General features: G+C 33.6%; 1 protein-coding gene across 5 annotated transcripts in view; it reads left to right on the top strand.

The window, feature by feature from the left end:
* Window positions 1-472: 472 nt before the first annotated feature.
* Window positions 473-15592, top strand: part of LOC101964473 (caspase-4) — a 28252-nt gene continuing 13132 nt past the window's right edge. Inside the window, exons 1-6 of one of the 5 annotated variants that reach the window (XM_078046937.1) lie at window positions 473-512; window positions 1264-1317; window positions 9427-9681; window positions 11110-11142; window positions 11267-11376; window positions 12131-12304. In XM_078046937.1, the coding sequence (XP_077903063.1) occupies window positions 1311-1317; window positions 9427-9681; window positions 11110-11142; window positions 11267-11376; window positions 12131-12304 (579 nt within the window). In that variant the 5' untranslated portion in view covers window positions 473-512; window positions 1264-1310. Of the gene's footprint in view, window positions 513-945; window positions 1318-9426; window positions 9682-11109; window positions 11143-11266; window positions 11377-12130; window positions 12305-15592 lie in introns of those variants that run through there. The other 4 variants (XR_013437864.1, XM_078046936.1, XM_013360230.4 and 1 more) reach the window with 4 other exon arrangements.

Raw genomic sequence — 15592 nt, 5'->3', positions numbered from 1 at the left:
AGCACCATTCTTTCTTATAATATATATTTGCTTGGCTTTCTGCATTAGTGATGAAGATACAAAGTAGGTAAAGTAAAAATGGGTACCTAACTTCAAAAAATCTAGAGTTGATCAGGAGAGGCACACAGAAGACAGAGTTATGACAGCAGCAGTAAAAGCAACTTATCCCAAAATCTGATGTATACACTGTTGACAGAGTTATTACCAAAACTACTTATTTCTATTCTTTGTTAAGAAGTTTGAGACACAAAGTACATTTTTATTTAACCTTAGGTCCCTAGTAAGTTACAGTCTCCTTGAGAAGATAAAACAGTCAACAGACATGAAACAAGCAGGAGACATATATGACACTATGAACAAACACTAGGGTATGATTTCTCATTATGGTCCAGTGAAAATGAACTTCAAGTGAATCATTCACTCAGTAAAGTTCAGTTTGGGAAGGGCTGGAAAAACATAACTTCTACGTGGAAGAAGGAGCCCTTTCTCATTCTAAACTCCTTAGAGTAAAGGTAAATTTTGACCTTTTGAAAAACCTTCAAAGTTGAATATATCCCAGCCCTTTCCCTTGTTGTCATTAATTGTTCCTTCAGACAGACCTGTCTTGTACATTCAGGTGTTCCTTCTACAGCCTGAGACCTCTTCTGCCTTTGAACAGAAGATTTCAAAATGCAGAAAACAGCTACCCTCAATAAAAATTAAACGTCAGGGCACTCTTAGGCAGGTCAAGAAAAGCATATTGGGGAGAGAAGAAAAGGGTTACGTCAGAACAATTTCCAGTAAAGATTGAAAAAACAGGGAGACAGAGAGGAAGATACTGTCATGAGTAACACAGTCTAAAGAGGAAACAGAAGCAACATGGTTAATGATATCTAGAAATGAAAGGACATTAGTTAGGTGTAAATCCTTCAGGATGTTTGCTTTTAGTGAGCAGAGGTAGAAATACTGAGGAGCAGAGAAGGAAGGACTGAGAGCAGGTGTGGGGGCTGTGCACAGAGAAAAGAAAAAACAAAGAAAACACAACACAGCTGTCAACTTATAGGATGATATTTTGTCATGTCCACTTTATTTTTCTCCTTTACAAAGAAAAGAACTAGAGTTCAGGACTTAGATTGTAGTTCAAAACTATGTGGCTATTTTGGAAACTACAGGGGACTTCCCGACAAGGAAACAAGAATTCCCAGCAGCAGTTTCGAAATCAATAAATAGATGTCCCGCCCTCTAAACTAAAGAAATGCTGGGTGACTTTCTTTCGTTTTCTAGTCTGGTGCTCTCTCCGCTGGAGAAGGAAGGGACCAAGGCTGTCCTCCATGGCTGGTGAGTGGGGTGCCCTCCTGACTAGGACCTAGGGACTTGGTTCTTAGAAAACACTATATTCATTGCTCTGTGACAGGCAGAAGTAACAGAACGGAAGCAGAGCAACTGGGTTCTTGCCCTTATCACTTGTGTGTCACTGGACTCAGGTTGTGGATTTAGAGACACTGAGTGTGGTCTCCAGGTATCTTTGAGTCAGACAGAAGTTTATTCCTCTCCTTCAGTTTCTGATGATCAAGGGGGAGGTAAAGACAGAGTAAGGCTTGAGAGTTGGACAATTCTCAAGGTTTCTAAATGGACTCTGAATTTTTTTCTGTTTCCTGTAGACTTTGCATTAGTCATGAGTTCATAAACACTCTTTCCAGAAACAGATCTGAGAGGCTTTCGGTTCCTGCCCCTTTACTGTTTCTTATGTTGAATTATATCCTTGTTCAGTTTAAAAGTGGCTCCATTTTTCTCCCCATTTTTCTGGTCCTCGTACTGAAAACTCTGGATGTCTTGGATTTCTATCACAGTTTTTCAGCTAGTGTCCCTGTCTCCAGGACTTACCCTCCAATCAGTCCATCCTGCACATGATTCCCAGGTTGCCTATCTCAGACCCAGAAAGGGAAGGCTTAAGTCAGGAGTCATTAGGTACTGAGGCAGCTAGAATTCAATCACATCATATCACTTCTTTGGCTTTATTCTCCTCATTTGAAAATGAAGAGGTTGGACTAGATCAGCAGTTTCTAAACTTTATATTTACATTTCTAATATTTAGGTCTTAGACCTGATAAATCTTAATAATCTACAGTCATTTTAAAAATTCAGGATTTGTGCTTTCAATGAACAGAGATAGAAATGCTAAGAAATCAGAGGAGAAAAATGGACTAAGAGAAGGTTTGGGGACCATGGACAAAGAAAAGAAAAAAGAGAAAGACATGAGACATGTCATAGATGCCAGCCTAAAGGACAATGTTTTGTCATTTTTCTCATGTTACCCCATTACCCTCACCCTGCATAGCTCATTCTTTTTTTTTTTTAACAAGGAATTGAACCCAGTGGCACTTTATCACTGAGTCACATCCCCAGTACTTTATGTTTGTTTGTTTGTTTTTAATTTTGAGACAAGTTCTCATTAAGTTGCTTAGGGCCTCGATAATTGCTGAGTCTGGCTTTGAACTTGCAATCCTCCTGCCTCAGCCTCCTAAATTCCTGGGAGTATAGGCATGTACCACCATGCCCGGTCACATAGTTCATTCTTTAATAAACTGTAGGCACATATAATCTTTCAGAGATCTACATAATTCTCATGTAGCTGGTTTTGTGTAAGTTTATCTGAAGATTTGCACTTTTGACAAAGATGATCAGTTAGTTAATGCTTAGTTCTTACATTCTATGTACCTATTTCTGCAATTTTCCAACTCAGGAACACACACTGGCTACTTATTGTCTTTTAAAATCTATCTGAACTTTTCAGACAAGTTTTCCACCTTCTCAATTAAGTTAATCATAATTTCATTAATCCCCTTCAGGCATGACTTCAGCTTCCTGCATAGAAACATAGTGTATATACTGCATTCACTTCACTTACAAATTTTTGCTGTTGTTTCTTTACTTCTTTGAATCTCTCTGTAGGATAATTCTTTCCAAATCTTGTGTCTTAGCTGAAAAAATTTAAATTAAGATCCAAAATATAAGAATTGATTATTTTCTTTCCTTGTCATCTTCTTACTTTAATAAGGAATGTTCTAGAAAGGAATAAGTTAAATTCATGCCCATGGCTGTGACTTTGGCCAGGCAAGTCTAATACACTGGTTATTGGATTGGAATCCGGGCATCATTAGGTAAAAGATATGAGAAATTGAAATGCACTAGGAAAAAAACCATATGAAATGGCTCAATAAATAGAAACGATATAGTTTTATTGGCCATTGTTAACTAAAATTCCTGAGGAATCAGGACCAAAATTGTGGTCTTGATTAATTTTGTCTTCTAAATTATTTCCTCCATTTTTATAATTACTATAACCCCAATTTGGCAATTACTACCACAATAATAAATAACAACTGATTTTTTGGAAACAATCTATATGGTAGCTATTTTATGCTTTTTAATAAAAGATTTAAAACTCGTAATTAGATCTATATTATTGCCATTTTGTAGCTGAAGAAGATACTTAGAGATGAGTTATGTAATTTGTCTTAGGTCAAATGTTTACTGAGCACAGTGATCCTAGGTAGATCTGATTCTCAAAATGAAGATCCTGAGATACTGACATTACCTTAGTTTTCTGCAAAAGTCCCTAAATTGCTGCTTGCATCTGAATTCTCCCATTTCAGTTTTTGCTGTACATTTCTGCTTACCGTAGTATTCCTTCTAATGCTCAGCTCTCCCAGCTTCCAGATTACATCAGATTTCTTGAGCCTTTCTGTTTCTGCCCACGTTGTTCCCTGCCGGAAGACAAGCTCCCAGGTTCTCAAAGGTGTAGCTTTCCACTTTCAGGTCTCAGTTCCAAGCCCTTACTCCTCTGGGCAGCTGTCCTCTACCATGGGTTACAGTCCCCTCCCACCCTCTGCTTTTTTTATTCATACGCCCACCCGTTACTTAAATTATTAGTGTTTGTATTTACTTATTTGCACATCCATCTCTCCATTTTGATGTAAGCCTTGATATGTAAGAATATCTTTCCAAAAATGGTATCTCCAACCTTAGCAAAATGTTTGTATAGGTAGACACCCATTCCATATCCCTGAATGAGTAGAAGAATAAATGTAACTACCATCACTTGAAAATTTCCAGTGTGCTCTTATTACCTGTCAAATGTATCAAATTTACTTAGCTTGCTGTTAAATATTCTCTAAGTCAGGTCATGGCTAAATTTTGTATTTTTTACCACATTCAGTGATCAGTGATTCAGTAGAAAATTACTGTATGCCCTCTGAATGCCAATAATGTAGACTTATCTCACAGAACCTGTACTCACGGAGCAAGCATGGAATATGATGGTGGAATAGCGATAAGTAGGTTTGGAACCACACTCATATGGAAAATAATGCTAACTTTGGGAGAAACAAGCCACCTTAGGATCTCATACATTTGACATTTTTGTCTAGGAAGCATCAAGGAGCATTCCCCTAAGAAAGTGCTGTCACATCTGAGATATGGAGGATAAAAAGAGATGATGGGAGGACAGGAAGAAATGAAGGGGTAGGGGATTGAAAATGAAGGGATCCAGTAGCAGAGGTTTTCTAGAAAAAAAAAGAAGGGAAGAATATTTCAAATGTAGTGAGCAAGGTGAAGACAGGATCAGAAGATGAGGCTGAATGATGACACCTAAATTAGGTTAAATTGAGAGATTTGATGATCTCTTAACAGTGGAATACTCACTCTGATTCCTTGTGAAAAATAGATAAGAAGGGGATAAAAAGGATATAAAGGCTCTTGGGGTAATTAAGAAGAGAAAGATGTTGGTCTGAAGAGGAGAATTGAACAGTTAGAATTTAGCACATATTTAGCAGATGAAATCAGTATATGAACGGTGATAGAAAATAAGCTATAAATAAGGTAAAAGATGTGCACAGCGCCAGGTTTCGATAATTTCATATATTGAAAGTTAGATATTATTTAGTAGTAAGGAAATGAAAGAAGGGAATTAAAGTGAGTTCACTTTTAAAAGTTAATTTAATGAGTTTGTGGGATATGGAGAAGATATATCACATTGACTCTCAGACAAATGGTACTCAGTCCTGGGTTCCATGTCTAGGCTGACTCTATACATGTGAGAGCCATTAATCTACTCTTTAAAATCTACAATTGGTTCAATAAGATTATGTAAATTATAAAATAAATAATCCAAACCTCTTTATCATGTTAATTATAATTTATGTATTTATTTATTTTAACTGGCAAAATAAAATTAAACATGCTTATTATGTTTCAAAATATATGTACACTGTAGAATGCCTAAACAGAGATAAACAACATATGTATTGACTCCTATGTTTATCAGATTTTGTGTGAGGACACTTTAAATTTACTCTGTGAAAAAATTTAAATGATACAGTACATCACTATTAACTATAATCATCATGTTGCCCGATAGATCTCTTGAGCTTGTTTCTCTTACATAATTATAATTTGGATTCCTTTGACTAATATCTTCCAAACTAACTTCCTTCTTGTAAGCTCTTTCTAGTCTCCATTTCTATGAGTTTTACTTTTTTAGATTCTGTGTATAAGTGAGATCATGTGGAATTTAGCTTTCTGTGCCTGGCCTACCTCATTTCACTTAACATAATATCTTTCAATTTTGTCCATGTTTTCACAAATGACAGAATTTCCTTTGTTAATGACTGAATAGTAATCCATTGTGTATAGATACCACATTTTTCTTATCTGTTTTTCTGTCCACAGATATTGACATTGATTCCATTTCTTGGCTGTTGTGACTACTGCTGCAATATAGATTATAAGTGCAAAAACATTCAACAAACTAATTTCACATGTTTTGAATATATTCCCAGTAGTAGACTTGTTAGATCATACAGTAGTTCTACTTAGCATTTTTCAGGAAACCCCATATTCTGTTCCATAGTGGTTATATTAATTTTACATTCCCATCAACAGTGTCCAAGGGGTTCCTTTTCTACATATTTTATGCAACATTGAATTTGTATCTTTTTGATAGTAGCCGTTTGATTAGATATTGAAGTGATGTCTCATAGAGGCTTTAACTTGCATTTCCCTGATGATTACAGACGTTGAACACTTTTTCAAATACCTGTGGGTAAATTGTTTGTCCATTTTTGACAACTTTTGACAACTTTCTATTCAAGTCCTTCATCCATTTAAAAATCATTTTTTGTCTTGATTTTATGTGATTTGAGGGTTTTTCTTGTTGTTATTATTGTTTTTTGACATATTTTGGATATGAATCTCTGACCAGATGTACCATTTGCGAATATTTTCTCCCATTCTGTAGGTCATGTCTTCACACTGTTGTTTCTCTTTCTCTATAAAGAGAAAAGCTTTCTAGTTTGATATAATCATATATGATGGATATGATCCTAGAAGCACAGGTAACAAAAGTATATGCTTCTAGGGTCATATCCATCATTGCCCAGACCAAAGCAATGCAACTTTATTTCTGTCTTCTAGAAGTTTTACAATTTCTGGTTTTAAGTGTAGATCTTTAACTTCTTTTTGAGTTAATTTTTGTATATGGTGTAAAATAAGGATCTAATTTTATTCTGTATATGGCTATCCAGTTTTCCCCAAAACCTTTTATTGAAGAGAGTACCTTTTCCCCTCTCTGTGTTCTTGGCACTTACGTTGAAAATCAAATGACTATAAGTACTTGGGTTTATTTCTATGCTTTCTATCTGGTTCATTGGCCCATGTCTTTGTTTTAATGTCAGTACCATGCTGTTTTGATTACTCGAGTTTTGTGGTCTATTTTGAAATCAGGACATTGACTTCAACTTTATTTTCTTAAGAGTGTCTTTGCTATTTGTGTGTATGTGTGTGTGTGGGGGGGGTTCACTTGAACTTTAGCATGTTTTTTTCTATTTTTATAAAAATGTCATTGCAACTTTTAAAGGCATTGCATTGAATATTTAGGTTACATTAGGTATTATGAACATTATAACAATATTAATTCTTCCAACTCATGAACATAGGATATAATTCTATTTACATGTCTTATTCCATTTCTTTCCTCAGGGATTTATAGTTTTCAGTGCATATGTTTTCACCTCCTTGTTTAAATTTATTCTCTAGAATTTTATTTATCTATTTTTGCAGCTATTTTAAGTAAAACTACCTTCTTAACTTATTTTTCAGATATTTTGTTGTAAGGGGCCAGAAAGGCTACTCATTTTTGCGTGTTGATTTTGCATACTGAAACTTTGCTGAATTTACTTATTTGTTCTAATAGATTTATGGTGGACTTTTTAGGATTTTCTATCTATAAAATCATGTGGTCTACAGACAGGGGCATTTTAATTTCTTCCTTTCCAATAGGTATGCCTTTTATTTTTTTCTCTTGCCCAGTTGTTCCTGTTAGGATTTCCAGTACTATGTTGAATAAAAGTAGCAAGGGTAGCATATTTTCCCTGTTCCCAATTTTATTAAAAAACTTCAACTTTTGATTATTGAATATGATGTTGACAGCTTTTATTCAAGCCCTTATTCTTTTGTAAATCTCTTATTGCTTACCATGTTACTTTACATATCATTCATTTAGTCAATACTTCACTATTTCTTGTGCACACAAATAAACAAAAGAGAAGCCCAGACCTCAGGCAGGGTGGATACTGCACACACTAACCTAAGTACTGTTTTCAACTCTTCAAAAACTCTACAACACTCATGTTCTCTATTTCAAGACCAGTGTTTTTCCTGCCACCTCTTCTATGGAGCCTCAATAATCTCACCAGCTAGAATTTATGCATCTTTTCTGAGTCTCTGAAGTGATTCATTTGTTTTTCCCTAAGGGAATTTTCACCAAGTTCAAGTAATGTCACTTGATAATTCAAGACTAGTGCCTCTAAATTCTAAAACCCTTGGTTTTAATTCTTGCTTCTCAGTTACTAGTTACCCTATATTCTTATCACATGACTCTGTGTATGAGATACGATATAGTAATATACCTTTGAGATAGTTTTTATTATATTTTAGTGAGATTTATGTCAAGCACTTGGCATGATGTGTGCTTAATAAATTTTGACTATTGTTGCTGAAACTGTGTGATATTTAACTACAGAGAACATGAATAAGAATGTAACTTGAACACCAATTTGTGTACTTAGTATAAAGTCATTTCTTAAATTCCATATATTTTATAATTTATTTATCACTTTATTATTTAAAAAAGGTATATGATAACTAATCAATTAGTTTAGTGTGAGAATCCTGGTTTCAACTGATATTTGTAAACAACCTAATGTGATGACTTAGAAATAATGCTGATATATGTTGGTTTTCTATGTATTATTTTCATAACTAGTCATAACTAGTGCATAAGATTTCATTTTTTTATTAAATTAATTGATATTAGGAAACTTTTTTATGGTTTTCAGCTTCCATATGCCTTTCTCATAATAATTACTCAATAAACATTTGCTGAAAATATAAGTCAAGATAGTATGAATGATGTGGCTGGTGCTTCTAGGCCAAAGTTTTTGTTCAATGTCTTGATATCTTCTTTAAATAATGTCATTTTGTGTCAAAGTCATCCTGACATCTAGAAAGATTGAACAACTATATTTATAAAGTTAACTGAAAACTGATCAGGTATCCTGCCTTCCTATTTACAAACTTCCCAATTTCCATTGATAATATTAAAATAAAGGATTCATTTAATACTTTTATATCTGAATCCTTTTCCTCTATAAAATTTTAAATTGTCCTAAGAAGTAGTGATACAGTGACCCAGTGACAAATAATTTACCATAATGGAAGGTTGTCATCATAGATTCAATTCTGATTTTTGGTTGAGAATAAAATTTTAAAGAATTAGAACTTTAAGGGCATTCCTTTATTTATTCATTAATTTATATATTCAGTGAGCATATGAAGTCTTTTACAATATTTTTAGGCTCTGAGGTGTGAGTATAGCAACTGTATAAAATGATGTGCATTCCAAGATAGCACTTGACCAAAGACACTTAATACAGAGGAGCGGGAAAAGCCCATGCTCTAGTGGGAGGAATTAATTGCCTAGACAAAGGCATGGAGTTTCCTGAGATCACATATCCCAGGAGGAGCATAATGACTTCCATAGGCTGTAAATAAAAAAACAAGAATATGAGAACAGTGGATGACATAACATTTGGCTCAATGCCACATTTGGGAGAAAAGAAACTCTTTAAAAAACAAACAAACTAAAAAAAAAAAAGAAAAGAAAAAGAAAAAGAAAAGAAAGAGAGAAAGACCAACACTTAGGTAACAAGGAATCACTATAGTTTGTTACAAATTCAAGGAGGTATGAGATGTCCATGGGTACAATGAAGAGGTGAGCAGTTTGTTTTGGAGATGGTGATTGCATTTTATGTTAAGGCTGTGTCTAAGGTGAGAGTAAAACTCTTAAAGCCTAGCCTACAGTTGAAGGAATTTTTCTATTTCTGACAGAAAAAAAACAAGAAATCGAACGACGTAGGAAGTTGGAAATCGAGGGCAAAAAAGCCATCACTGGTTTTTTGGACAATTTGGTGAAAAAAGATGTGATTAAATTACCAGAAGATGAAAAGAAAAAATTTAATAATGCCATACCTAGAGACAAGGCCTTGATTGTGGCGGACTTCATACTGCAGAAGCCCCAAGAGGTAGTTCCCTCGGTTATCCAGAGTTTACGTAAGGCCGTCAAAATGGCCAATGATACAGAAGGTAAGACTGGAATCATTGACAAAAGCTATCTCAAAATTTCCAGAATTTTTCAAACCTTGGGCCCATGCAGAATCTCTATGATCCTCCTATCATTTCATCATGAATGTAGTTTTCACAAAAGCAATCATTGTCTTTTCATAGGCCACTTTGCCTTTTCTCTGGTGAGATCCAGTTTCTAAATCGCTAAAAAGCTATCGTTCTGTTTAGGCTGTTCATAGAAATAGTTCACTAGTAGAAACATTATAGAAAGCGAAATCTACAATAAGATTCTGTCACCTTGTAAATTAGGTAATTTTGTATAAGTTTTTCCACCTCTTCAGTTATCAGGCTTAGTATCTGTTAGATGGGATAATATACTACTTCTTTATATGACTTTGTAAGGCTAGGAACATCTACTGACAGACACATGATAATTCCCAAAATATTAGCTCTTGTCCAAAATTTTCTCCAGAAACTCCAAACTCATTTAGCTCTAACTGCATGTTCAATATTTCTGCTCAAATGTTCCATTGATTTCATAGAAGTAACTTGCTCCCCTAATTAAATCTGTTCCATTTCTATTCCCTTTCCATCTCAGTAGATAAGACTATGTCTATCAAGTTTTTCCCACTAGGACATACCTGATTTCTTTTTCAATGAGTAACAGCAATAAGTAGAGTTCTTGACACATAGCAGACAAATAATTAATGTAAGATGCATAAACAAATGAAAGATAAGCATGTGACAATTGTTAGTTATGATTATTATGTAAGTGCCAAAATTTAGACTTTTTCAATGCTTACACATTTCTGTGAATTACAACTATGACTAAGGAAACCCCTTTAAAATGTCCCAAATTGCATAACTTTTTGAAAGCATTTTACCCATATTGAATAAAGAGAATTGCTAGAGTTCAAAAGTTCTGAGACACAAGTCACCAGTGACAGACTTGATCTTCCAGAGTTCGAACTACTCTTCCAATATGGGATATTATACTATCTAATATGGGAGCCACTAGCCACATGTGACATTGAATTGTATCTAGTTACAAAGCTTGAAATAATAATTTTTTGAACATACTACACACTATTTTGGTCATAGAAAACATACTATTAAAATTGATTTTTCCTGTTTATTTTTACTTTGTTAATACACATAGTAGAAAATTTTAAATTGCACATGCAATTCACATTGTATATCCATTGGAAAGCACACTGATAAATATTTACTTATAATGTTCTTGCTCAGAGACCACAGAAGTCTACATGAATGAGTAAAAACCATAAGGTAAAACCACTGGGAAAATCATGTTTTTTTTGCAGAATGTGAAAAGGCCAAATTTGACTTGAAAACTTGGAGGTATTTCCCTCAGAATTATGAGAATCTGTTCTTGCTTTTTTTTTTAATGGATCAGTTTTCTTTATCAAAAATTTCTCTCTTCTTCCCCAGTCACAATACATCTCCATATACCTGTGGTTAGATGTGAGTATGGTCTTTAGTTATTTAAAATTCTTCTTAGGATTTCCCACTCTCTCAAATTTATCAGGTGATAAATAGGGTCAAAGAGGCAGAAATGAAAATTTATATAATGTAATACATCCTACAGCTTATTCAGGAACTAAGTCCAGAGCAGTTGAGCCAGCAGAATCAACTAATACCCTCAAGCTTTGTTCTCCTGAGCAATTCCAGAGACTGCATAATGAAAACACCAAAAAGGTACTGTGATCTGTGCATGAAAAAGAGGAGAAATAAGCAATTGCTCTCACTAAGGATATAACACCAACTTCAGGGAGGTGGGACAGTTACCTTTATCATAGATGATTTGGAGCAAGGACAAGATCATATTGCTTCAGTTAAAGTCCAGTTCTCTGCATAGTAAAAGGCATATGAGTCATATTGTTGATTTATTCACTTTCATATTTTGTGGTTATGAAATTTCAGCTGTGCACATAGAATCAAAATATTTATCAGATAACATGACTGAGTATTTATTATTTGTACTCTAGTTGGGAAGCCTAGACTTGCAGGATATTTTTTTTAAAACATTAAAAAATCATTAAAGCTTCTAAAGGATTTTAAGCTGATGTGTTAAAAGTAATATCAAAATAATGCAGTTGCCAAAAGATATTTGTTTCATTCAATTTTTTTCTTTTTACTGGAGTCAATGGCAAATATATCTTAGATTTTATGAAATTTGATCAGAACCTTGAATACTAAGAAAGATTTACTGGATGAACAGAAAGAGGAGGAGGAGAATGTAGGAATAATTCTAGTTTCTTCAAGATTCTTGAGTAACCATTCCAGATGTGTCCTGATTCTGGATCTAGAACCTTGAGAGATGAAGATGTATCTTTTTTAGAATTTAGGGGAGAAAGGAACTAAATGAGACCTAATAACGTATGCTCATAGGAGTATGGGTACTTAAAAGGGCTCAGCTAAATCAAATTTGCTATATATCCATTTCATACAGATCTATCCAATAAAGGAGAAAAAAAATCGCACTCGTCAGGCGCTCATTATATGCAATATAGAGTTTGAGTATACTACTGGGAGGAGAGGGGCTGAATGTGACGTCACGGAAATGAAGGGGCTGCTTGAAAGCCTGGACTACACTGTGAAGGTGAAAAAGAATCTTAAAGCCGAGGTAAGAGCCCCTCACTAATCCTTCTACTAACAAATTAGCTCCATGATAGGCAAAAATTTTAATAACTTTATATAGTATGTGTGACCAAAATGAAAGAATTAAATTTATGTCTGTTTATTTATTTTTTCAATTTATCGGTGCATGGTGATTATACATAAAAATGAGATTTGTTGTGACATATTTGTACATGCACATAATTTGATCAATTTCATTCTTCATCATCTCCCTTTGCCCTCCTCTCCCCTCGGCCTCTATCCTATTGGTCTCTTTCTATTTCCATGAGATCCCTTTTCTTCCTTTTCTTTCTCTCCAGTTTCTACATATGAGATAAAACATTAAACCCTTGAATTTTTGAGTCTGCTTTATTTCACTCAACACAATGCTCTCTAGTTCCATACATTTTCATGTGAATTATGTATTTTCATTCTTCTTTATGGCTGTGTGTATGTATCACATTTTCTTTATTAATTTTGTAATTGATGGACATTTAGATTGGTACCATAATTTGTCTATTGTGAATTGTGCTGATATAAACATGAGTATTAATATATTTATATAGTATGCTCACTTTAATTATTTTGGGTGAATAGCAAGGAGTGGTATAGCTATATCTTGTGGAGGTTCCATTCTCATCTTTTGAAGAACATTGATACAGATTTTCATCCCTACTAACAATGTGTAAAAGTTCCCTTTTCCCCACATTCTTACTAGCATTAATTGTTATTTGTATTCTTGATGATGGCCATTCTAACTTGAGTTAGATGAAATCTCAGTGCATCTTTTATTTTCATTCCTTTGATTGCTAAAGATATTTGACATATTTTTTCATATATTTTTGGCCATTTGTATTTCTTTTTGATAAATGCCTGTTTAGTTCACACGACCCATTGATCAATTGGGTTATTTGTATGTTTTGTTTTAGTTTTAAATTTTATGAAATATTTATATATTGTGAATAGAGATCCTATGTTGGAAGAATGGATGGCAAAGATTTTCCCTCAATCTGTGGGCTCTCTATTAAGGCTGGTAAATGTTCATGTTGCTGTACCGAAATTTTTAAACTTAATTCTATCCCATTTTTCTTTATTTTTTAAAAAATTATTTTCTGAGCTTTAGGAATCTTGATGAGAAAATTGTCGCCTGCATGTATGTGTTGGAATGTTGCCCCTGTTTTCTTTTAGCAGTAGCAATGTTTCAGGTCTAATAATTGTAAGTTATTGATCCATTTTGAGTTGCCTTTTGTGCAGGAGAAAGATAGGGATCTAGTTTCATTCTTTTACATGTGGATATCCAGTTTTCTCAGCACCATTTGTTAAAGAGGCTATCTTTTCTCCAACATATGTTTTTTCGTGCCTTTGTCAAGGATTAGATGACTGTATCAGTTGGGGTTTGTCTCTTGGTCTTCTATTCTATCCCATTGTTATATATTTCTGTTTTTATTCCTGTACTGTATTGTTTTGTTATTACATATCTATAATTTTAAATACATAATTTGGAATTGGGTATTATGATGATTCCAGTGTTGCTCCTTTTGCTCAGTGTCATGTTGACTATTCTAGGTCTATTATTCTTCCATGTGAATCTAAGGAGCAGGTTTCTAGTTCTGTAAAAAATTTCATTGGTACTTTAATGGAAATTGCATTGAATCTGGTAATTCAATGCAATTTGGTAATATAGCCATTTTACTAATATTAATTCTGTCCATTCATGAACACAGGATGTCTTTCAATCTTCTAGTGTATTCTTCAATTTTTTTCTATATATGCTAAAGAGGTTTTTCTCATTTTTGTTTACATTCATTGTTAGTATTTTTTGAGATTATTATGATAGGTATTATTTTTCTTATTTCTTTCTTAGCAAATTCACTCTTGGATTATAGAAAAATTCTTGTTTTTGTATGTTAATTTTGTATCCTATTAGTTTACTGAATTTGTTTACCAGCTCTAGAAGACTTTTGGTGAAGCTTTTAGGATCTTCTAATTATAGAAATGTATAATCTGCAAACTGTGATATTTGACTTTTTCCTTTATTATTTGTATAATTTTTATTTCATTTTCTTGCCTAATTTCCCTGGCTAGAATTTTAATTACTGCACTGAATAAGACTGGTGAGAATTAATAACTTTGGCTTTTTTGGATTTTAGAGGAAATGCTTTTAGATGGCCCCAATTCACTATAATGTTAGCTTTGGGCTTGTTGTATAGAGCCCATATAATGTTATTTAAGTTCCCTTTATCCCTAGCTTCTACATGTTTTTGTCGTTAATGGATGCTGAATGTTTTTAAGGTTTTCTCTGTGTCTATTCTATTTTAGGGTGAATTACATTTATTTATTTGCATATGTTGAACCACCCTGTTTCCTTGGAATGAAGCCAACTTGGTCATGATGTGCAATCTTTTTAATGCTTTCTGAATATGATTTACCAATATTTTATTACAGACTTTCTGCCTATGTTTAACAGGGTTATTGATCTCTAGCTTCCTTTCCTTGATATATTTGTATCTGGTTTGGGTATTGGAGTGATACTTGTTTCATAGAATAAATACAGAGTGTTCCACCAGTTTCTATTTCATGAAATAATTTGAGGAACATGGGCATTAATTTTTCTTTAAATATCTGGTTGAATTTAGATGGGAATCCATCTGGTCCTGAACTTTTCTTTTCTGGAAGACTTCTTATTTCTCCTTCATTTACATTGCTTGTTATTGGCTTATTTAGTGTTTTCCCCCTCTTGGGTCAATTTTGATAGGTCATATGTGTCTAGAATGTTATCCACTTCCTCGTAATTTTTCTGTTTATTGGAATACACTTTTTTGATGTAGTTCCTATCGATTTTCTGGATTTCAATGACATTAAAAGATTACAAATATTATTTTCTTTTCAAAGAGCCACACCTTTGTATTTTTGTTTTCTAATTCATCAATTTTGGTTCTGATCTTTTGTATTTCCTTCTTGTTGTTGGTTATGCAATTGATTGTTCTTGTTTTCTAAGACCTTGAGCTGCATCAGTAGGTTATTTGAGTCCTTTCTGATTTTTTTATATAGGCATTCATTATTATGGACTCTATTCATAGAACTGCCTTTCTAGTGTCAAAGAGGTTTTGGTATATACTATTTATATTCTTATATGATTCTAAAAATGTTTTAATTTTTTCTATGCCTTCCTTGATGATGCATTCATCATATAAAAGTGTTTCAATCTATTTTCATGGGTTTATATGCTTTAGTTTTTTCTTGTGTTGTTTTATAATATCATTCCATTATGATCTGTTAAAATTCAAGGGATTGT

This window comes from Ictidomys tridecemlineatus, chromosome 4 (genome assembly GCF_052094955.1).
Source record: "Ictidomys tridecemlineatus isolate mIctTri1 chromosome 4, mIctTri1.hap1, whole genome shotgun sequence".
In the NCBI taxonomy this organism is placed as follows: Eukaryota; Metazoa; Chordata; class Mammalia; order Rodentia; family Sciuridae; genus Ictidomys; species Ictidomys tridecemlineatus.
Note: the sequence above shows the minus strand (reverse complement) of the source record. Positions and strands in the feature narration are given on the sequence as shown.